This window comes from Prunus mume, linkage group LG5 (assembly GCF_029339155.1).
Source record: "Prunus mume cultivar Tortuosa linkage group LG5, ASM2933915v1, whole genome shotgun sequence".
In the NCBI taxonomy this organism is placed as follows: Eukaryota; Viridiplantae; Streptophyta; class Magnoliopsida; order Rosales; family Rosaceae; genus Prunus; species Prunus mume.
The window spans coordinates 851,772-875,364 of record NC_142702.1 but is presented as its reverse complement, the minus strand read 5'-3'; the positions used below and the strand labels follow the sequence as shown (position 1 = coordinate 875,364).

Genomic DNA, 23,593 nt, shown 5'->3' with positions numbered 1-23,593 from the left:
CAAAACGAATCTTAAATCCAGTTTCCTCTTCTCGGTCGTCACTCTTGGAAATTGCTAACCATATATAGCCTGGAGTAAGCACTGCACAAAACGGCATACCATCACAAATCCTAATTTCCCATCACTTTGCTTGGGGTAATTCCATACAATCAATCAGAAGCATCTCAAGGCTATAAGACAGACACAGTTGCTGACCTGATTTTGAAGGCAACTTTCTTCAAGGAAGAACCTTACTTCTTCAAGAAAGTTGCTGACCTGATTTTCATATAATATAAAGCATGCACATGATTAACTTAGGCAGAACCTTACTTCTAATCGATGGCAACTTTCTTCAAGGAAGAACAAATGAATGACCACAAATCTAAATCTGAGGGAGGCAACAGACATGTACCATTCTATTTTTCCAGAAACGACTTGACCTTCCCCAACCATTTGATAAGTTCTATGCTATCCTTTTAACTTGTTTGTCATATATTGATGCACGAAACAGAAATGTCACCATTCACAACCCTTAGTCAATAAACCCCTTTTGAATCGTTCTCTTCAAACTCCGGTAAAGAACAGAGAAGCCGCGAACAAGTCACACCACCAAACTCATACAACTAACAAACATTCATTCTTTGTGCTTCATACACTTGATGAAAAAACTTAAAACAGTGGATTTACAATCTAAAACAAAATAGAATGCGGAAGACATACTCGAAATCAGGTCCCATATATGGCTTAGCCGGCATTCTATCATGATGAAGAACATAAACTTTCTGAACCTCTAGACGATCTGGCCAGGCCGAGCACAGAAACTCCTGATCATCGGAGCCATCCCCCCTGGAAATATCAACAAGCATACTGATGTGAAGACACACGTCTTCCTCAGTGCTGTCATCTCCAGTCTTGGGAACAGTTTCATACCTATCAAACATAGTAACTTCAATTTTCATATCTTCCGTGTCTCCAAATTTCCCTCTCACTGTCATCCACAGCTCAACTGGCCGATCTTGCACTGTAAATGAATTGAATTTCGAGGGAGGCTGTTATCAATTGTTATTATTTCCAGCACAAAATAGGAACACGGATTACAATCAACACTTCAAAATGTCAAATATGAATACACTTAAATCGAAATTGAGAAATCACAAAGACCCACTCAATCAAGCTAATAAAAATAGTTGCATTTTCTTAGTATCCGAACAGAGCAAAAATTAAAAGGAAAACAAACAAAAACAAAAATTAGGAGGATGATGACCGACCTGATGAGGAGGCGCAATCTCGGACTGGTACTCTTCCTCGTTTCTGAGGATTCTGAGGATGTTAGCTTACATGGGCGACTTGGGAAGTGTCTCAAACGCGTAAGGTCTGTTTTGGAAGAAAAAGACTGAGATTGCTTTCTGCAGTTGCAGCGGAGGATTTCGGTGGCATTGAATGCCATTGGTTCCCTTTAACAAATGGGTAAGCTTCTGATTTTGTGCTGATTTTGGTTCCCAATCACCAAAAGATCAACATGTAGAGGCATCAGGCATCAGCATCAAAGTCAAGCTCCCACCATCTGCCACTGTCATCCTTCCCTGAATTGTCATTCACTCCACCACCAACAATACCCTCAATTTCCTCCTCTTCGCTTTCACTGTCAATCTCATCATCCCAGCTATGCACACTTTGGTCTTCATCTGGCTTGTATGTCCACTCCAATCTCTGCAACACATCACGATCTTTCCATTTCCCCACAACTGACACCGCCTCCTTCTTCGCCTTCCCAATTAGAATTTCGTTCCAAGAAAACCCGAATCCGCAACCCTCTTCAGAGCCCCATCGCCAAAATCCCCCACAACCACCATCCTAAGACATCTCAGCTTGGCCTGCATCACAACATCCACGAAATCCGTATCATCCTACACAAGCATCAAACACTCAGCTCTCTTGTGATCCATCATATCCACAATGTGATTCCTCAATGCAGCATCCACCCTCTGAGGGCAATCCACCACGCTCCAAACCCAAAACCCCGCCCGATTCACCTCATCCGCCAAACCCCTCCTCGCCTTGGGTGTCAAGACATCCCTTGCAGCATTCTTATACTTCTCCATCTTCATTGAATACTTACCAACCAGCTTCACCCTCCTGCTCCCTCAAGCAGACTCAATCTGGTTCAACCTTTTCGCATGCTCTTTCTCATGAATCTTAAAGTGGTTCAAAAGCTTCTCATTAGTATAAAATCTCCTCCCACAAACCCTACAAACGTTTAATTCACCATCCCTAATCACAACCTTGTTCCTCTCTTTCCTTTCTCTAACAACCTGTGGAACGTAATTAAGCGCATGTCGATTTGCATATGCTATCATATGCCGAATGAGCCTGAAAGACGAAGCTGCCGTCTTGAGCTTAACAGCGGCTTCGTAGGGCGAGACTGATTTGGGTGGTTTGGTATCCAAATCCCAGAAAATCGCAACATTGTTTTCTGCAATTTTTTGTGGTGCAAACATGATGTTGGGCTCGAGGAATTAAAACCCGGTTCTGATTGGAAATGGCAATATCTAATCAACAGGGGTTTAGCGTTTCTAACCTTTTGGATTGAACTGTACAGAAAATGTGGTGAAATTTGAGATGTTTAAGCATTTCCAGGGGTTTCAAGGTCGGTGTTTTTTATTTTCAATGAACTGCAAAAAGAAACAAGAAACCAATAAACGATAATAGAGAAACCAGAGGAAACAGAGAGCCTTGGGAACCTGAAGCTTACGAGTAAGCATTGAGTCGCCGAGTTCGGCTTGTATGAATGTGACTTGGCTTTTTAGCGGTTTTTCCTCTCTCGGTAAATTCGCTTTAAAACCCGATGTTACAAATTTACATATTCCTTGCTCTATGAACTCAAAATGGAAAAAATTTCTCACTAAACTCAAAACAAAAAAAAAACAAAAAAAACAAAAAAAAAAGAATTTATCTTGCCTGTCCTCTCTCTACATTGCTAGGTATGATAAATATGGCTTTTTTTCTTTTTAATTCTTTAAGTTTTAGTAACGATTGTGATGAAAATTATACTTAAAAAAAAGGTTCAGGCTCTGGATCAGGCAGAGAGAAAGGTTCAGGCTCTGGATCAGGCAAAAATCAAAGCTGAAGGCGCTCGCGAAGGCCAGATACGCCGTGAGAGAAGGAGAGAGAGAGAGAGAGAGAGAGAGAGAGAAAAGGAGGCTGAGAAGCTGGCCTGCGACGATGGCTGAGAGGAGAGGAGGAGATGGAGTCGACGACAGAGAAAATGAGAGAGGAGATGGAGTCGGCGGAAAAAATTGAGAGAAAGGGGAACCACCCCCACCTTAATCGAATGGCGTTGATTAGGGTGCACTCTTCTGAACCCGGTTCTATGGTAAGCTTATAGAGGCGGCGCAAAATGCCGTGAAGGATGGTGTTGGTTGTTGCTCAGGAAGAAGAAGATTGGGAAAGTGCCGGTTTATCTGAATGTGTACGATCTTAGTCCGATCAATGGCTACGCGTATTGGCTCGGCCTTGGGGTCTACCATTCCAGTGTACAAGGTTCCTGGGTCTTGGGGCAATTCCTTCAAATTGTACACATGTTTTCTTTGAGAAGCAAAGCTCTAGTGATGAAATTGGTCGAGGTCGTGACAGGGATGATTGACGGTGTGAAATGGATGCTGTCTCTTATGGCAAGGCCAACTCTATAAATGAAAATTTGCTATCCCTTCAAATTGTACACATGTTTTCTTTTTTAGGAATCAAACAGTATTCTGATGACATTAGTTTCTAGTATAAATTGTTTGGTTGGTCATTAAAAATATTAATTTCTTGTGTTAATAAAATTACACTTTATATGGAATGGTGGGGTTGGGGAAAAGAAAGAAATCTGCAAATAATATTGAAGTTTTGAAGAAGCTCATCTATATACTGATTATATATAAAAAAAAGTTAAACATTCAAAATCCCACAAATTGTCATAGTTAATAAAAATGTTAAAGGAGAATGCAATTCATTAATTAAGATAAAATAATACATTCACAATCTGTTTAAATTGAAATAAATAAATAAAGAACACAAGAAAAGTTGCTCATAAAACTAAGAGATAACCACTTTCAAAAATACACTATTTTGGATATATTTTATTTGAAAAGTTATAAACTCAGTTTTTAACAACTAAAAAAACAAAATAATAAGAACAAAAAATATCCAATTAGCATGTGGCAAGGAGTTAGTTATATTTTTAAGATGAAACAACGAAGTACATATATAACATGTTGATGTCAAAATTTGATCAACGAGACTAAAACCATAAAGCCACAAAAACACAAAAAAAAAACACTCACAATATAGCGTTGTTCACTCAAATTCGTGTTTCGTTTAGGATCACTAGTGTAGGTTTCACCATACAATTTATTTTGTTAAAGAATATTATAGGTTTTGATATTCTTACAATAAAAAAGAATATTATAGGTTCTGATATTATAGGTTTCCTCTCTTTTTTTTCTTTTTTTTTTGTTTCTCTCTTTTCCTTTTCATTTTATGCTTTGCTGTGCTATTGCTAAGTTGATCCTACAGCTAGCAATAACTTCCCCACCTTTCATTTTATGCTTTATTGGTGACCAGGGATGCTTAGCAACTTTCTTCATCCGCCCTTCTTCCCATGTACTAACCAGGGATAGGTCACCATCTTAGATAAGAATTCCAATTTACTAGTCACAGAAGACTTCCAATCTCACTCTCCATCTCCCCTTCCCCCTCTCTCCTCTCAGACCAAGACCGGAACGTAAAATCCAAACAGCCTATCCCACTCCTCTAGTACCTAAAACTAACCATGTAAAATCCAAATCAGTCATTTTATATAACACTCAATATTTTCTTAGTCAAAAGCCAAAACTAGTGACACTCTTTAGGTTCATAACACTCCCATTTGACAAGACAACAAGGACCAGAGGAGATCAATAGACTATATTTCTACACATGCATATAGCAAGTTATTAGTATCAACGCACGTCTTACCCAATTTTTAATAGCATGTCATGTCCAGGAAATGCTTCTCCGTTGCTTGTACAGAGGCATGAGACTGTCATTGCCAACTGCAAGGAAAAACATAACTTCAATGAAAACACTATAATTCCAGAGCTAGATACAGTGAAGACATCAAAAAACTGGTGAACCAAAATAAAAATAATCTGGTTTGTAGTTGAGATGCAGTATAGCAGTCAAGAACAATAAGTATTCTTTTAGTCAGTATTTCAATGCAAGCCTGCGGCCCAAAAATAATCATCACCTCCAGTGTGAAATACTATTATTTAAACCGAAGTTACTGAAATACTATTATTTAAACCGAAGTTACTCTGAATGAACGATACAAAAAAAGTAAATGCACACATTGTTTAGGAAAAAGCTTGAGAAGTTCACCTTTTCAAAAGTAGTTTCCCCCATTCCTGTTTTGTAGAGTTCATACACCATGGCAGTCAAAAATATTTTACTCAGCCTGGAAGAAGTTTTCATCACCTGCCAGGAAAAAACAAAGAAAAGAATTAGCATTAATATATCTCTGAAGAAGGTAGAGAGAATTTTTTTTTTTTTTTTATTTTTTTGTTCTTCCAGATACAACATAGATAAACAAAACTTCCTTTCAACCCAATAACAATTTATGCAGCTAAAGTTGAATGGAGTTGAATGGTTCTAGTGCAGAAATTCACTACTTTAAACCATCATCAGATAATTTGGGTCCTGAAAGCCATTTTTCACCATGCTACTCCTTTAAAGAATGGCACTTATAAGATTTAGCAAACTCCAACCGACACCATTTTCATCTTTGTTACTCGACCAAAAAACTATGTAGCTCTCTGGATCTCATGTATTTTGATGAGTCGATTTTATATTATATATTTAACCTCATTCTTAGTATATTTTGGTTAATATGTTGGAAGAATTTTGATACTTTGAATTATATTTCCAATATAGGACTTTCGACTTCCTCTGGAGCAAAACATAATCAAATGGACGAATTTTGGAGTAATTCCAGTTGGAGGACGTACGTGAGTCACTTAGCTTGATCGTATCAAAATATCAGACTTTTCCACCAAGCGATGATTTCCTGGCGAATAAATGAAGGAGCAGTGCGCTATGCTGGAATAGTGACGTTTTGGGCTTTTATTGCGATTTTGGAGCCCAAGATGACCTCGGATGGGTTCGTGGCCTTCTGGAGAAGTGTTCGGAATATTTTTATCTTTAAAACGAGCTATCTTGGGCCAGATTTGGGGGAGATTTGAGACTAAAACGTGGCTGGGCAGATTATGGGCAGATTTTTTCCCAGCAAACGGTTTATTAGATTGACCTGTATTTGAATTGGCATAAAAATTGTCTTGAACCATACTGTCTACCACATCAATGCGCATGCATTCTTGCTGTTCAGCAGGACGTTTTGCTGCCTCAAACAAATTAAACACCACAGATTGGTCCTGAACCCTTAGAGTCAATGTTCCAGCTTCCACATCGATTAAAGTCCTAGATGTTGCCATAAACGGTCTCCCCAAAATAATAGGTGTTTGAAGGTCTTCGTCCATGTCTAGAACCACAAAATCCGCCGGTAGATAAAGATTATCAACCTTTATAATTAGATTTTCAATAACACCTTTTGGATAAGTAATTGAACGATCAGCTAGTTGAAGTATCATTGATGTAGGCTTTAAATCTCCTTGCCCCAATCGCTGGAAAACAGAAAAAGGCATCAAATTAATACTTGCACCCAAATCAATTAAAGCACTTTTAAAATTAGAATTTCCAATAGTGCAAGAAATATTAAAACTCCCTGGATCTTTTTTCTTAGGTGGCAATTTGTGTAGCAAAACTGCGCTGCATTGTTCTGTCAAAACGACTTTGTCCAAATTTGAAAACTTCTTTTTGTTCCTGCAAACTTCCTTCAAAAATTTGGCATATGATGGAATTTTCTTGATTGCATCCAGTAATGGAATGTTGATTTGAACCTTGGATAATGTCTGCATAAAGTCCTTGAGTTGTTGATCTTTTGCTTTTGGCTTCAAACGTTCTGGATATGGAATTGGGGCCTCATAAACACGCTCAGGAACTTGTTTTGGAACAGTTTCTGGATCTGCCCGTTTATGTTTTTCTGCAATTTTGGTAGATTCTGCTGCTGCAAAATTTTCTATATTATCCTCCACTGCTTGTTGCTCCTTTTCAATGCTATTTTCACGATTGTCATAGCTTTTTCCACAACGTAAAGTCCGAACAACGTTGCAAACTTCACGTCCATTTGGATTAGGAATCGTTTGACTAGGAAATTTGCCTTTGTCTCTGTCTGAAATCTGTGCAGCTAGCTGGCCAAATTGTTGCTCCAAATTTTTAATTGATGCTTCAACATTTTGAAATCTTTGATTGTTACCCTCGATGAATGATTGAGTTGTTGCTGCCAATTTAGCTAATTGATCATCAAGAGATGGTTTGGAGGGAACAAAAGGTTTTTGGGCATGCTGGAATGGTTTTGCATTATTTTGATTGTCACCCCATTTGAAATTAGGATGATCCCTCCATCCGGGATTGTAATGATTGGCATATGCATCATTCCTAGGCCTTTGATAGTTGTTCATCATATTGACATGTTGTTCAACAAGCTCTGGGTAGGAGTCTCTATGTGGGCAGCCCATTATGTCGTGTGTAACCATGCTGCAGATAGTGCAAACTGTTGTTGCAGGTGGCTGCTGTGTAGAACTTGCCATCTGTTGTAGAATAATGTCAAACTTTGCATCAATTTTCTTCTCCATTTGTGCCATTTGTGCAGACATGTTAGGAGATCCTGCTGATAACTCAAAAATTCCCTTTTCTGTGAATGTTCTGCTGCCCATTGTTGAGATTCTGAGCCATCATATCAAATAATTCAAATGCTTCTCTTGCAGATTTATTTGACAACGATCCTCCAGCTGATGCATTCACATGACTCTTAGATGTTGGATTAAGCCCATCAAAGAAAATATTCATCTGTGTATCTGAATCAATATTAACATGTGGACACTTTATGTACATCTCTATATATCTTTCCCATGCTTCATGAAACTCTTCATTAGGCTTCTGTGTGAATGTCAAAATCTCCCTTTTGTAATTCAATGTCTTGGATGCTGGATAATATTTGTTCAGGAATTTTGTGTGTAACTGCTGCCAAGTAGTAATGCTATTAGCTGGTAGAGTAAATAACCAAGTTTCTGCCTTGTCCTTCAAGGTGAAAGGAAAAAGACGTAACTTGATAGCTTCAGCAGAAAAACCCCTAATCAAAATATTCTTGCAACCCACAACAAATTTTGCAATATGTATGTTCGCATCTTCATTAGGCAGCCCACGGAATGTTGGTAAAATCTCAAGCATATGGTGCTTGATCTCGAACGAATCACCCTCTTCCTGGGTCGGATAGACTATGCAATTAGGAACATCAGTGGCACGGGCTGCCAATGACTCTCTGAGTGGTCTGCTTGCTGCAGGTATTTCTAATGCCATGTTACCCTCGTCTACAAACAAATTCTGCAGAAAAGTGCCCTGCAGGTGAATACCAGCCCAATTAACTTCTCTTCATGCAGAGTGCGCTCTGTTCGGATCAAATGCATAAGCCGTTCCCGATCCGTCCGGACCATGCAGTTTGCAAAATCAAACAGAAACAAAATCGTTCAAATTTTTTATTTTTTATTTAATTAATATTTTGACGAAAATTAAAAATATATATATATAATAAAAAATAAAAATAATAAAAAACAGAAAAAGTGTAAACAAAATCAACTAAGAATATGATAAAAACAAATTAGTTAAAACAATCCCCGGCAGCGGCGCCAATTTCTTGATAGGACGTTTGAAGCCAAAAGCAAAAGATCAACAACTCAAGGACTTTATGCAGACATTATCCAAGGTTCAAATCAACATTCCATTACTGGATGCAATCAAGAAAATTCCATCATATGCCAAATTTTTGAAGGAAGTTTGCAGGAACAAAAAGAAGTTTTCAAATTTGGACAAAGTCGTTTTGATGAACAATGCAGCTTTTGCTACACAAATTGCCACCTAAGAAAAAAGATCCAGGGAGTTTTAATATTTCTTGCACTATTGGAAATTCTAATTTTAAAAGTGCTTTAATTGATTTGGGTGCAAGTATTAATTTGATGCCTTCTTCTGTTTTCCAGCGATTGGGGCAAGGAGATTTAAAGCATACATCAATGATACTTCAACTAGCTGATCGTTCAATTACTTATCCAAGAGGTGTTATTGAAAATCTAATTATAAAGGTTGATAATCTTTATCTACCGGCGGATTTTGTGGTTCTAGACATGGACGAAGACCTTCAAACACCTATTATTTTGGGGAGACCGTTTATGGCAGCATCTAGGACTTTAATCGATGTGGAAGCTGGAACATTGACTCTAAGGGTTCAGGACCAATCTGTGGTGTTTAATTTGTTTGAGGCAGCAAAACGTCCTGCTGAACAGCAAGAATGCATGCGCATTGATGTGGTAGACAGTATGGTTCAAGACAATTTTTATGCCAATTCAAATACAGGTCAATCTAATAAACCGTTTGCTGGGAAAAAGCGAAAATTACAGTTTAATAAGCTAGAGGAAATTCGTCAAGGTGCTTATAATAGTTCTCGCATCTACAAGGAAAGAACGAAGGCATTTCATGACAATCAGATTTTACGGAAGGAATTTCAGCCGGGACAAAAGGTTCTAACATTCAATTCAAGGCTCAAGTTATTTCCAAGGAAATTAAAATCTCGCTGGACTGGACCCTACCTGGTGACTCAAGTTTTTCCTCATGGAGCAGTTCAAATCACTAATGAAGCTCAAGGCAACACATTCAAGGTCAACGGTCACAGGCTGAAACCCTACGTGGAGACACCCTTTGACACTGCAAACGAGTCTTTGACTCTGAAGGAACCAGTGATTTGACCACCAGACTTCTGCAAAGTCTAGCAACAGACTTAAAATAAAGCGCTCATTGGGAGGCAACCCAATTTTTCTATACTCTTTACTCCTTTTAATTTAAAAAAAAAAAAAAAAATTTTGTTGTTTTCTTTAACTAGATGTTTTTATTTTCTTTCTACTCATAACACATCATTGATTCAATGCAGGATACAACAATCAGCAGCAAACATCAAAAGCAGACAAATCCTATGTCTTTGGAATCCGCACCCAGACAAGTCTACACTGGGAAAGACACAACATTCAGCACACACATCAAATGCAGAAAAATCCTAGGTGGAATCCGCACCTGAGTCTACCAAATTTCCAACAACACAAATTTGCGAGGATTCGAAATTATACCTATGCGATGCACGGATTGGGGGTCCTTAGGGCTTTGTGCTGTTTTGTCCTTTGAGCTTGTGTGCTGACTGCCGTCTCTTGGATCTGCAACTTTCCTACACTGTGCACATGTCGAAATTATACACACACATCTATACATCAACCACAGCTCCCAAATCAGGACCCAAAACAAATTCTGGAATTAATCTTACCTTCGAATGGATATTGGATCTTGAAATCATCATTGCAAGATTAGTGGTCAAGTGGTTCTTGGGTGACTCAATGTTCTTTTTGGACGAAATCCCATTAGACAACGTTCTTCTCCAGCAGCTTTTTGAAGTCACCAATCTCAACTTCAAGCTTGGCCACATGGGATTCCAATTCTTTGACAATACAAGTGGAGCATCCCATAGCTGGTGTCATTTCAAATTTGGGTTGGGAATCAAACAGATGGCGTAATTTATATTCTAGGGTTCGAAATTATACCTACAAGATGCACCGATCTGGGGTCCTTACTGGTGGAGAATGGACTCTGGTTCGGATTCAACTTGCTTTCATCTTGGAACAGGTTAGCATCTGGTGACATGGATGGAGATATATCTGAAATTGAGGAGTCAAGAAATTCAAAAAAAACATATAGAGATTCAAGTGCATCAGATAATTCCACCCCACAGAGAGACAAGGCCCTTGCGTTCTTGAGAAAATGAAGAAGGGCGAGAGCGCAAACCTGCGTTTTAGCGAACTGAGAAGTGAGAGCGTTGAGATGAATGGGTCTGCAACTTCCAGTTTTCTCGCAACCAACAGAGATGCAATTAGATCTGTCCACATGACACCCGCTGCGGCTACACCAATTATATTGTCGAAATTGCTTGGACTTGACACAAGTCTGCCCTCGTCCGTGTTGGTAAGTGCGCCAGCAATTCCTGCCATCGGTCTGCGCTCAAACCTCCCAGGTGTGTTCGTTTTCTTGCTTTTTGTTCTTATTGTTTTTATTTCTTTATTTATTTTTAATTTTTATTTATTTATTTATGTATTTTTCTCTCTTAGGGTATTTTCTTTATTTTTGCTGTCACATCTATTTATTTTCCACACCTTGAGGACAACGTGTGATTTAAGTTTGGGGGTGGGAAAATAAAGAAATTTAGATTTTTAATTTTTTGGGTCTTGTTTAAAATTTTCGTTTCTAAGTTCATATCCATAAATTATTTTAAACATTAGAACGAATGGACATGGTGAAAATCAATCCCACAGTAGAGTCTTTTCTGTTTATTGTTGCTTAGACACTAATTTATGAATTATACTTTGAAATTTGCACATTACACCAACATGGTTTTGGGGAGTGAGATTGAAATACTTACTTTTTGTCTAAGTGTGTTTTAATTTTTGTTCTTTATAAAAATAAAGTTAGTAATGTGTTATAAAGTAATAATTGCCTCACCCGAAGCTTTGCTAGTAACCGGGCCAGTCCTGCCTAATCAGCAGTGATTCTCGAGACAAACAGAGAGTTTTGGCATGAGGCAGGGTGGTTAGTTGGTTTCGTAGCCTTTTCAGCTTGAGTTAATAAGTCCTTAGGGGTGTTCTACACCTAGTGCCCTAAAGCCTTAGTGGTTTGGGAGTCATTGACCTAAAGGTCGCTACATGGGTTGGATTGAAAGCTTAAGGGAACCAACATTGCACAACCACTACTGTTACTAAAAATAACAAAAATAAAAAATTTTTTTTAAAAAAAAAAAAAAAAAGAAGAAAAAAAAAAAAGTGAAGTATGAATAAAAGGGATGAGAGATAAGGGTTTTAGTCAAGTCTCCTTAACTATGATGGTTCACTTTACACCGAAGGAAGTTTGTGAATTCTTTTCTAATTGATTCTAAATAGCTTAGACTCTGTGGTGGGATTACTTGGATCTATTGAAAAGATGTTCTAGTTTTTAAAATTTCCTATGGATTGCAACTTGAAGGTGAAAATTTTGTTCTATTAAGTTCTAGCCAGGTGTTTAGTTTTTTTAAGTTTTTATTTTTGTTTGAGTCTTGTTTTGCTTGAGGACAAGCAAAAAGCTAAGTTTGGGGGTATTTTGATGAGTCGATTTTATATTATATATTTAACCTCATTCTTAGTATATTTTGGTTAATATGTTGGAAGAATTTTGATACTTTGAATTATATTTCCAATATAGGACTTTCGACTTCCTCTGGAGCAAAACATAATCAAATGGACGAATTTTGGAGTAATTCCAGTTGGAGGACGTACGTGAGTCACTTAGCTTGATCGTATCAAAATATCAGACTTTTCCACCAAGCGATGATTTCCTGGCGAATAAATGAAGGAGCAGTGCGCTATGCTGGAATAGTGACGTTTTGGGCTTTTATTGCGATTTTGGAGCCCAAGATGACCTCGGATGGGTTCGTGGCCTTCTGGAGAAGTGTTCGGAATATTTTTATCTTTAAAACGAGCTATCTTGGGCCAGATTTGGGGGAGATTTGAGACTAAAACGTGGCTGGGCAGATTATGGGCAGATTCTCCTAATCCAATTTGGACTTTATTTCCTAATCTTATTTTACTTTAACTTAGTTTCCTTATGGGGATTGGGTAGCTAGGTTTTAGGAGGTATTTAAGCTCCTTTTCACAGCAAGTTAGGAACCTCCTTTTAGAACTTCTTTTTGGCTTTGGGAGCAATTGCTAGGGTTTTGGATTTTCGCTACTTTCAGGTGTTTTCATTCTTACTCATTCGAATGATATTTTATTGGATTTCAATTATGATCATGTGTAACTAATTCCTTTTGCTAGGGTGAGGCCGTAAGCCTTAGCATGAATATGTAGTTTTATTAATTTGCTTATGAATGGATGCATGTTTGCTTTGAATTATTAATCACTGTGTTTAAAACTATCTATCTATTTTAATGATTGATCACCATTAGGATAAGTAGACAAGTAATTTGATGCAATTTCTGTTGGAACATCACCCTGAAATTGAAGAGGGCTTCTTGTGATTAGTAATTGTAAGTTCACTTAAGGCGAACATCACGCTCTTAAGAGTTGCATGGTTTTTCAAAGGGCTTTCACAAAACTTAATGAGTCTTGCATGTTTATATTTGATCTGAACATCACAGACGGATTGCATGTTAGATATACGTTTTCGCTTGAACATCACAAGGAAAATATGCATTAGGAAAACCTAACCTTCAAAGCATTTATGTGGAAATTCATAAGTAATTGATAGAATTGCATAGGATTGCGACGGTGTTGGCTAAACCCTAGTTTTCTCTAAATTGTTAGTCTTTAAAAAGAAATCGTTTTTCTTCTTTGCTGTTATTATTTCCCAACTTTCAGATTTCTTTTCTGTTAGTTTAATCTTTACAAATTCATAAACTTCAAATCTTTGATAAAATCTATTTTAGTTATTAATTAAGAGTTAGTTTAATTACAGATTAGTCAAACAATCTTTGGGGACAACGACCTTGCATGAGCATTTATACTACAATTACCTTGTATTCTTGCAAGTATTTTCAGTGATTTTAACCCTGTTTGCGCAGGTACTAAAAATCCTATCATATTTCATATTACGAATGCATATTAACGTAGTAATCACTGCGTCATATGCCTCACTCAAGGGTATTGATTACCTCTTCTAAGATGTAACATACCATTTAAATAAAAGAAGTTTCACCAACAGAAATCATTTTTCATCATGACTGTAAGATATAATCTGACTCACTTGAATATGAGGTGCCTGGAACATTTCTTGGTATGGCTGCTTCAACCTCTGCCATTCCAACAAGTGATTTTCCTGCAAAGTAGGTACATATAAATCCTGTAAGTGACAAGAATTAAAGCCTCAAAGCAAGATAATAACGCTCCTAAACAAAGCAAGCACATAGAGTTTAAGCTACATGAGATGTTGGTGCTTAATAATACCAATGTAGTAACAGTGTATTTCTTTTGAAACTTCAGGATACAGGAAAGAAGAGAAGTTGACAATTCTAATTCCTTGGTTGACCAAAAAAGAATACTGGTTTAAAGGTTGCTTAATTTTTATTTTTTCAAATAAAAGAAAATGAAACAAAACCAATACCAAAAACAGAACAAAAAAACAAAACATGTATTATTTGGTATTTAAACCAGCTCTTCTATGACACAAACTCTCATTATGGGACCAGTTGGCCAATGAAAGGCCATGTTTTTTTTCTCTGACAAAAGTAATATTCTAAACTACTCTAATGATGCTTATGTTGCTAGATTGTGAATTTGGATAACACACTAAGACAACCAACATAATAAATGGCCTAAATTCAGAGTCTTGCAACATAAGCATTTTACGCTGCCAGATTGTCTGGCAAGAGAACATTTCTCTACGAAGTATAGTTTAAAGCTTGCTTTGACAGAACGCATTTTGGATTTTTCAAGTAATCCTAAAATGTAAAATGTTTCACTATCATAAAACTGAAAACAAAAGCAAAAATACAAAAGTTACAAACTAGAATCAATATGATGTTAAATAACAAATCAAAATAATGCATCAATAGTCTACACCATGATGTTAAATAAAGATGCATCTGGGCAAGTTGGCACCACAACAGAACAAAGTGTCAATATTCTGAGGAAGTCCCAATATGGAGCCATGTCAGAATTCCTTGAGAAGGAGCTTGTATATTTATGAAACCAAATTATTCGAACCTCAATATCAAGTGATGTTCATGGAAGGTTAACTTATATACTCTATGTTCTGTTGATGTGGTGAGTGGAAACTAGAAGCCAAAATTAGTCATTAATCTGAACTAAATTAAAGCAATCAATCGTAAGAAATAGCTAAGTGTGAAATATGACTAACAGAAAACATCTTTCCCGCGGGTGCATGACCATTGACAAAAATAAAACCAAACAAAAATATTTCTGTCTACTAGATAATTCCAGCAATTGAAACTTACGGTGATACAGTTTCAATGAAGTGGAAGGAGAATAGGACAGATTACCAAAACATTAACAAAATATGGATTGTTCAAATCAATAAATAAAGTTGATTAATTTACTTGCAAAGTTATCGGCGGCACGCTACCATGGAAGAAATCTGATTTCCTTGTACACTTGTTCAATCTATCTCTTTACACTGTTTCTTCAATCTATAAAACTGGGAAACCAGCACTGGCGGAGATGGAAGAAGAAGGAAGAGGAGGAGGAGGAGGAGGAGGAGGAGGAGGGAGGAGGAAGGAGATAGTCTGGAGTTTAAGTACGGCACCATGAGAATGAGCTGTGATACGCCGTCGTTTCGGAGTGATGAATGAAGGTGACGGAGTGTGCCTGTTGTTGCCAGACGGGTGAGGGTTAGATGAACAGTATCTCGTGGATGTCAATAGTGGAGTTAAGATTGGATGAACAGCCACCGCTGAGGGAGAAAGATGATTGCGTCTAAGAGAGAGAGAGTTACACGCGCCAGCGGTAAAAAATTTAATTTGCGCTACTAACGTCCACGGGCATCAGCAATGACTTCAGCCGCGCCTTGGCTACAACTCGGGCTCCCTCGCCCTCGGGCAGCCCAGGCATGTGGACCCCACCTGCCGGGCCAGCCTTTGTTGCTGGAAAATGGTTTTGGGCTCTTGCCCCCAGCCCGAGCCCTAGGGGCTCTGGAAGTGGCCTAAGTTGGACCCGTTTGGGTTACCCAACAATCCGAGCACTATTTACCAAGGATTAATTGGACCTAGTTTGGCGGGACAAGAACAATACAGCCAGTTTTTCTTTGAGTCACATTATTTAAGAACAATACAGCCCTTTTTTTGGGGGGGGGGTGTGGGAGGTTAAAACGGCAACATGTTGTGGCAATTCCTTCAAATTGTACACATGTTTTCTTTGAGAAGCAAAGCTCTAGTAAGGAAATTGGTCGAGGTCGTGACAGGGATGATTGATGGTGAAATTATATATATACTAAAGCGCAATGCAACTAAACACTGTTCCTAAGCACAGTGAAATGACGAAAATGCCCTCTCTTTTTACTGTTTTGCAAACTCATTTTTCTCATCAGCACAGTGAAATCACGGTTTGCCCTTGATTAATTAGTTTCTGCTCTTCCCGTTTGCCCCCTCTCCTTCGATTGTAACGACTTGGAGCCTTCGTTCTATCCGATGTCTGAGTTCGTTTCTAACCAGGTTGGTTGGCCTGGTTGCGGGGCAATGATGGAAGAGGTCGGTTTACTGTTGGAGATTATCTGGAGGCTTCGATTTTTATAGGAGTGGTGTGCATTGGTCTTCTTCTTCATATCGAACTCCAGCTCTCTCTGTTTCAATCTCTTTCTCTAATTCTCAGACATGGGTACTTTCAAGGTAAGCATGCATAGCTTATTCTCAGATTTCTCTACCCTTGCTAATTCATCTTATCTCATCTGCTTCGTTTGTTCAGCCATCTTTCCAGCTGCGCTTCATCCTTCTTCTCATCGCACGGGTTTAGCTCAAAGGGATTTCTAGGTTTCGAAAAAAAAGGTTGGTTTTAACATTCTTTTGGTTTTCTAGGTTGGTTTATTCATTTTCCATATCGAAAATTGAGAAGGAAATCAGAAATTGAGTTTGGTTTGTTTTTACAGGGAGGAAGATCTAAGGAAAAAGAACTGGAGTAATCAATATGCTGCTCATCAATCTGTAATTGATGTCTGTGTGGCTGAATTTTTTTTTTTTTTCCTGTTTGTACTTATCTTGCATTCCCTTTTTGGAGTCTCTCTTTGACCTTGAAGATGCATAAGGTTCTTGATTACTGTCAATTACTGAAAATCATGTTATGTCATTTTCACATACAGCTCAGACAGACTAGCTTTCTATAGCATATACAGCCCTTGATTATAAAAGGGTGGAACCACATTCTCTTGATATAGTATTGCAATTGTATAGCAATACAGCCCTTTATTATAAAAGGGTGGAACCACATTCTCTTGATATAGTATTGCAATTGTATAGCAAGTTGTAAAATTTGTTGTATTACCTGCTGAAGTGCTTTGATTTCACAATCTCTCTGCAGCCAGTTCTAGCTACACTATGAGGGTTTCATATTTCACTCATTGAATGCGTTGCTAATGATTTGTTCTTAGGGAAAACATTGACTACAGTTGGTTCAATTATTACTGACATTGCTTCTGGTATATTGTAATATAAGTGAGGATGACAAGTTATAGTCAATTATTCGGTTAAGGATGCAGAATTTTGATGGCTAGAAGTATTCTTTTCAATCTATTTAATGATCATCTAAAAATTGGGGACTTGCCTTTTCAAATACCGATTGAATATTCGAGTGGGAAAAGTTAAGATGCAACAGCCTCTTTCAAAGTGCTGATGTGCCAGCCATGTGTTTATTCATACAATGTGTTTGCAATTTTGTTGGCTTGGCATTTCCCTTTTTCTAATCATGCCTGTCAATTGATTGTTCTGATACGAAGATTAAGGGTGCAGTAAATTTTTTATTTTTATACCACTGAAGTTGGGATTTTTGAAGAAAAAGAACTATATCTTTGTTTTGCAGTTTCAACCATTTTGGATTTCTAACTGTCTTTATGAAGATGTTGATTCTTTCTTATATTCATGTCACAAATCAGTGGCATGTTCCTCGAGTTTTTTTTTTTCCATTGTTATTTTACGTGTTTATTCTCCTTGAATATTTAAGCTCAAAATAGTTGAACTGCCATATGAAATTTTATTAATTTAGTTGTGTGTCTTCTGGATATTGTTAGCAAAGCAAAACAAATTAATAAATTTTCTTTTCTCTCCATCTCAGTTTTCGCTTACCTAAATTGCATTTGTTTTTATGGCATCCACATATTGTTTCACTTTAGTTTATGATTTTGAAAAGCATGAACATGATGAACATGACTTGCAAGAAACCCTGCACTTCCTTTTTTTTCTTTCTTTCTTAGGTAACGCTCTGATTTCAGTTCTGTGTTTCATGAATGTCTAATCATGTTTTCCTTTGTGCTTGGATTTCACTGTGCATTTCATATTGGTTTTTGGTTGTATGGATTCAATTTAAGTTTCATGCTTTGTGATTTGTAATGTTAGAATTCTTTTGTAGTTACATTGTTAGAATCCTGAAATTTAAGTTTTTGCTTAAAGTTGGTTGGTTGGTTGTATTTTGAGGCTATGTAATTATGTGGTTGAAGTAATCAAGAAACTGATAGATAAGGAAAACAGGGACAAAAGAATCAACATATCACCTGTTGGGTTTTTTAAAGAATGATTGGTTGGTCCATTTGTTTTCTCACCTCAAAAATGGCCGGGACCGCATACTAAATCGTATACTTCATAAGCAAGCCAAAGTAAATAATATCCAGCTTCCTATGCTTATTTTTCTATTTTGAACCCCACATAAAACAGAGCCACTAATTAATCAAGGGAACTCAGAATACTCCCTTCGATTGATATAGTGATAGTTTGTTAATTTTTAATTTTTACAATTATTGTTTTGTTGTGTTTGATTTATGTTCAAAAGAATTGCCTCCAGTAGAATCAATAATGTAGCAATGAGATGCTATGTTGAGTGCTATGTTGATATATAATCCCTGAATTGATATATAATCAACTTATATACATTAGAAATTGACATATAATCCCTGAGGTATATAATCCCTGAGATGCTATGTTGAGTGATTTTGTTTTGTTGCCAACTCAGGAATTGATATATAATCAACTTATATGCATTGGGAATAAGATGCTATGTTGAGTGCACGAAATTGGATAAATATTATGTTACATTTAGCTTAGAAAATTCATTATCTTGCCACCCAAAAAGTTCTGTAAGTGGAGCATAAAATGCTTCCTCTGCCTTTTTTTTTTTTTTGGCCCTTTTGAATGTTTTTCCCCTAAGGTTCTCAGTAAACATTTCACTTGATTTCTTGACTTGGTGGGCTTGATTGATTATCAGTTTTGAGTCGAATGTGCTAACTGTGTATATCGGTTTAACTAGGCTTGACATTAGTATTTATATATTGATTTGATAATTTTATGTTAGAGATATTAGAGTTGTTTGTTTGTTTATAATCTTCTTAGCTGACTCCTCTGCCATCAACCAAGCTTGAGTGCTTATTTGAGAAGAACAGTCATGTCAAGAAAATCCTTATTTACGAAAGAACTTATCAATATGGAGTATTTACGAAAGAACTTATCAATATGAATGATTTGAGTGTAACTGAGCATTTGTTTTCAATCAATCAAAAATATGAAAACTACTTTTGTGCCTAATGCCTTTTTTCCAAATTTGCTTTGCGATGGTCACACATTTAAACTGATGTTTTGGCTTTAGATGCATTTGATGTTTTCGCTTTAGATAGATATATGAAGAAGCGCTTCTTCTTTTTTCAGTTTTCTCATCCTTTTTCTCCTTTTTCTTTCTTAACCATGTCTTCTTTTGATGTTTTGTAGGTGGTATTTTCCTGGTTCAAATCAAGTTGTTAGGGTCTTGCTTTTGGTTCTGTTAAGCAAGAGGTGAGTTTCTTGGTTATAATAAATTAGCAGAAATTAATTGTTTTCCGTTTTGTCTTAGCCAATGGCATCAATTCTCCATTTGTGTTTATCATTAAGCCATATATATATATATATTTTAATTTCTTAATAATGAATTATTGGTATACAAGTTTAATATCAAAGCATCCCCTGTAGATCACATAATATATGCATTAACGTTTTAGTAGGAACCCATGCAAATCAGCTAGATGATGCTTCATTATTATGCATCAAAGTTATTCAAATTAAACAACACATTATTAAAAAACATGATATTATAATCAATAATTGTATACTCTTTATTTCAAATGCCGCATCTAACTGTTTTTAAGTACACAGTGTAACATTTCCATTCCAATACAGTTAGTGAAAGAACTTTTTTTAATAAAAATAATTTTTTAAATTCATGGTGGAAATAACTTTAAACTTGGAAAAGATCACCAATTTTTAGCAATGAGGATGGAATTTTTGTTAAAAAGGTGGCCATACATATCAAAATACTATCAAAGATGTAGCACATGTGGCTCTAATGCTCTGATTAGGGATCACCAGGTTGTCCAAAATCTAGAATGTCTTTGGCTCATTAAACTAATTTACAAAAATGAATTAATCATATTGGCTTAACTAATTATATAGGGTTTGGTCGATGTTTTGTTTTATGAAATTTGTTTTTTACTGAACATTTAACATTGCTCTACATTGCCTTGCATGCATATGGATTTTGAAACAAGTTGTGATGTGTTTATTCAGTTTTCTCTTTGTGGTATCGGTTACTTTTCAACCAATTAAGATGTGTTTCTCCTCTTAAGCAATTTGAAAAAAAACCAGTTTTCACTTCACATCATCATATTTTCATGTTTTAATTTGTTCAATATTCAGATTTTTTGTTGTTCTGTGTTGATTTGATCTAATTTTGTTTTTCTGTCTTCGTATTTTAGATAGCTGTTGTAATCCTACTTTTGTGTTGCTGTTTTTGAAAGTGCTTGATAGCTTCTCTGACTACAGGTTAGTATTTCATTCATTTTTTAAAAGACTATGCATAGTGGTTGTAGCTTATTGATTATCAAATATTATGACATTTAAAAATTCTTATTTTTGTGGTTCTGTCAATATCACTGTGCATTTGCTTTGCTTAATTATAATTTAAGTGTAATTGATAATTTGAAAGTTTATTTATGCATGTTTTATTTCCTTTCCTGTTTTCAGTCTATTGCTTGGGTTTTTAAATTTTTGTGCACGATGCACAAAAGGACTAGAAATAGCAAACGAAATTCGATCATGCGCGAAGCTCATAGTTTCGCCATTTTAAATGGTGCAGAAATCTCTGATGAAAATGTTTGTTGTGCTGATCATAAGCATGGCCATCAAGCGAAAAAATTTTGTAGCCCAAATTATAAAAACAATGGTCAAACTCATGTGCTATCTGAGAGCCTTAGATTTAGCCAACAAGGTTTGGCCATACAACAAGACTCTGGTGCTAGCACTTCAGCTGGTGTAGAATTTCCTACCCAAAATGTTTGTCACACAAACAATGAAAATAATCATCAACACGAAAAAAATTCTATGACCAGCCATAAAAAAATTCCAGAAGCCCAGAACAAAAGACAACAATGCGTTGAAAATATATTGTATGGCAATATCAACGCAGTTCAAACAACTGCGTATGAGATTGAATTTGCCCATTCTGATCAAATCAGTGGCGGTCAGGCCTTCTTTCAGAGAAACAAGCAAAGTAGGTTCTCTTTTTTACTTGAATTTTTTCACCTAAATTCAAACCGTATTGTTCTATTGCTGATAACCTCCGTTTCTGTCTTCTATTCTCTTCATTCCACATTTCTTTTTTCTATTGGAACTATTGAAGGATATGTGGATTTGGGAGAGATGAATTATAAGTGCATTCATTGTGGTGCATTTTTTTGGTTAAAAGAATCCATTAAACAAAAATCGAAAAACAATGAGCCTCTTTTCACTCTTTGTTGCCAACAAGGAAGGATCAAACTTCCAATTCCAAAACCAACTCCTCTATTTTTAGAAAGTTTACTTGATCCAAATCAAGGCCAAAAAAGTGTGTTGTTCAGAGAGAACATTCGGGTATATAATTCTATGTTTGCATTTACTTCAATGGGAGCCAAAGTTGATCAGTCAATTAACAATGGATCAAGCCCTTACATTTTTAAAATTAGTGGTCAAGTTCATCATTTAATGGGCTCTTTGCTGCCTCCTGAGGGTGAATGTCCAAAATTTGCCCAGCTTTACATATATGACACCCATAATGAGGTAATGAATCGCCTTCACGCAGTTAATTGTAACCGAAAGAATGAAAAGCTTGATCAAAACATTGTGCAGGGTTTGATTAAAATGTTTGATGAATCAAATGAACTGGTTAAACTTTTTAGAACAGTCAGAGATAAATTTGAACAAGGTTTGTTCACTCCTTTGAAAATCACATTGTTGGGTAGGCAGCCAAATGGTAATAAACAATATGAACAACCAACATGTGATGAAATTGGTGGTTTGATTGTGGGAGATATAGGGCTTTTTGATTCAAATAGAGATATTGTTATAGAGTTTAAAGATGGAGGGTTAAAACGCATCACAAAATTAAATCCGAAATTCATGTCTTTACAATATCCTATTCTTTTTCCTTATGGTGAAGATGGGTACACACCTGATTTAAAATGGAACAATGGTTATAAAGGTCGTGAATCTAAAAGAGGAAGAATTCCTATGAGAGCCTTTATAACTTATCAGATTCAAGAGAGAGCGCCTCAATTGGACACACTATTAAAAGGCGGAAGGTTGTTCCAACAATTTTTAGTGGACGCTTATGCAACACTTGAAGAAGATCGATTGGATTACATTAGGAAAAATCAAAAAAATTTGAGAAGTGAGGTTTATAAAGGCATTTATGATGCAATTTCAAAGGGTGATAATGATGCCAATAACATAGGCCAAAGAGTCATATTGCCTAGCTCCTATACTGGAAGTGCTAGATATATGGTTAATAATTATCAAGATGCTATGGCAATTTGCAGGCAGTATGGACATCCTGATTTATTTATAACTTTTACCTGCAATATCAAGTGGCCTGAAATTGTAAGAGAGTTTGATAAAAAACCTGGATACAAACCAGAAGATAGACCTGATGTAGTTTCAAGAGTGTTCAAAATGAAACTTGATGATATGATCAATTATATCAGATCAGGAAAACCTTTTGGAGAAACTGAGGCAGGTAAATTTTAAAAACTTAGAATTTCTGTTGTACTCAATTTCTATCATTTTTGAACATGATCAAGCTGACCAAGTATTTTTTTGGTTTTCTTGCTTGATCAACAACAGAAGTTTGTACAATCGAATTTCAAAAAAGAGGATTGCCGCATTCTCACATATTAGTCTGGTTGAAACAAAGCTATAAATGTTTCTCAGCGGCTGATATAGATTCTATCATCTCTGCTGAATTACCAGACAAGATTGTGGATCCTGTCCTTCATGATATTGTTAATCAATTCATGATCCACGGTCCCTGCGGAGAAATAAATCCTAATTCTCCGTGCATGCGAGAGGGTAAATGTTCAAAATTTTTCCCCAAACAATTCAAAAGCGAAACAATTTTTGAAACAAATGGTTTTCCTGTGTATAAGCGTCGTGATGATGCAACAAAATTTGTGCTTAAAAATGGAGTACATATTGATAACAGCTTTGTAGTGCCTTACAATTCTGAATTATTATTGAGATATAACACTCATATAAATGTTGAATCCTGTTGTCAATCGATGCTCATAAAATATCTATTCAAATATATAAACAAAGGTTCAGACAGAGCTAGAGTAGTTTTTCAAGAGAACCAACAAGATGAAATACTAGCCTACC

At 36.4% G+C, this 23,593-nt stretch overlaps 3 protein-coding genes, 1 long non-coding RNA gene, 1 other non-coding gene and 2 pseudogenes across 8 annotated transcripts; 3 read left to right on the top strand and 4 right to left on the bottom strand.

Moving 5' to 3' along the window:
* Positions 1-511: 511 nt before the first annotated feature.
* Positions 512-1,490, bottom strand: LOC148916577 (uncharacterized; annotated as a pseudogene). The gene is made up of 2 exons (XR_016126698.1): positions 1,248-1,490; positions 512-1,028 (listed from the first exon to the last, which is right to left on the bottom strand). The product of XR_016126698.1 is annotated as an uncharacterized LOC148916577 (transcript).
* LOC148916576 (uncharacterized) lies at positions 512-3,617 on the bottom strand (annotated as a pseudogene). The gene is made up of 2 exons (XR_016126843.1): positions 1,248-3,617; positions 512-1,028 (listed from the first exon to the last, which is right to left on the bottom strand). The product of XR_016126843.1 is annotated as an uncharacterized LOC148916576 (transcript).
* Positions 3,618-4,246: 629 nt separating this feature from the next.
* LOC148916573 (origin of replication complex subunit 1B-like) lies at positions 4,247-15,430 on the bottom strand. Of its 2 annotated transcripts, none has more exons than XM_089053258.1 (4): positions 15,310-15,430; positions 13,972-14,043; positions 5,380-5,475; positions 4,247-5,054 (listed from the first exon to the last, which is right to left on the bottom strand). In XM_089053258.1, exons 1-4 carry the CDS (start codon positions 15,310-15,312, stop codon positions 4,974-4,976), a joined length of 252 nt encoding a protein of 83 aa, XP_088909384.1. In that variant the 5' UTR covers positions 15,313-15,430; the 3' UTR covers positions 4,247-4,973. The 2 variants fall into 2 exon arrangements, 1 of the variants encoding a protein (XP_088909384.1); XR_016127346.1 differs by having other exon boundaries at positions 4,252-5,054; positions 15,284-15,425.
* LOC148916574 (uncharacterized) lies at positions 5,728-8,472 on the bottom strand. The gene is given in 3 exon segments (XM_089051576.1): positions 5,728-7,801; positions 7,804-7,842; positions 7,845-8,472. Coding segments are annotated over 3 exon segments (2,454 nt in total). The 3' UTR covers positions 5,728-6,014.
* On the top strand, positions 7,979-8,085 carry LOC148916575 (small nucleolar RNA R71). The gene has a single exon (XR_016127554.1). It is a non-coding gene; the product is annotated as a small nucleolar RNA R71 (small nucleolar RNA).
* A 963-nt stretch (positions 15,431-16,393) lies between the features above and the next one.
* Positions 16,394-16,880, top strand: LOC148916572 (uncharacterized). Its single transcript, XR_016127429.1, has 3 exons — positions 16,394-16,567; positions 16,644-16,723; positions 16,825-16,880. It is a non-coding gene; the product is annotated as an uncharacterized LOC148916572 (long non-coding RNA).
* Positions 16,881-21,001: 4,121 nt separating this feature from the next.
* LOC148916571 (uncharacterized) lies at positions 21,002-23,428 on the top strand. The gene is made up of 4 exons (XM_089051704.1): positions 21,002-21,455; positions 21,585-22,955; positions 23,150-23,287; positions 23,421-23,428. Exons 1-4 carry the CDS (start codon positions 21,002-21,004, stop codon positions 23,426-23,428), a joined length of 1,971 nt encoding a protein of 656 aa, XP_088907830.1.
* Positions 23,429-23,593: the final 165 nt, after the last annotated feature.

What these genes read in the sequence shown, in the direction of transcription:
- LOC148916571 (XM_089051704.1), top strand. Translation starts at nt 21,002, where the DNA reads ATGCGCGAAGCTCATAGTTTCGCCATTTTAAATGGTGCAGAAATCTCT. An exon ending in CTTTCAGAGAAACAAGCAAA is followed by an intron (nt 21,456 to 21,584) that starts GTAGGTTCTCTT and finishes GAACTATTGAAG; the next exon opens with GATATGTGGATTTGGGAGAG. An exon ending in TTTTGGAGAAACTGAGGCAG is followed by an intron (nt 22,956 to 23,149) that starts GTAAATTTTAAA and finishes AATGTTTCTCAG; the next exon opens with CGGCTGATATAGATTCTATC.
- LOC148916573 (XM_089053258.1), bottom strand. An exon ending in TCCAGGCACCTCATATTCAA is followed by an intron (nt 5,476 to 13,971) that starts GTGAGTCAGATT and finishes TTTTCCTGGCAG; the next exon opens with GTGATGAAAACTTCTTCCAG. An exon ending in GGGAAACTACTTTTGAAAAG is followed by an intron (nt 5,055 to 5,379) that starts GTGAACTTCTCA and finishes TTTTCCTTGCAG; the next exon opens with TTGGCAATGACAGTCTCATG.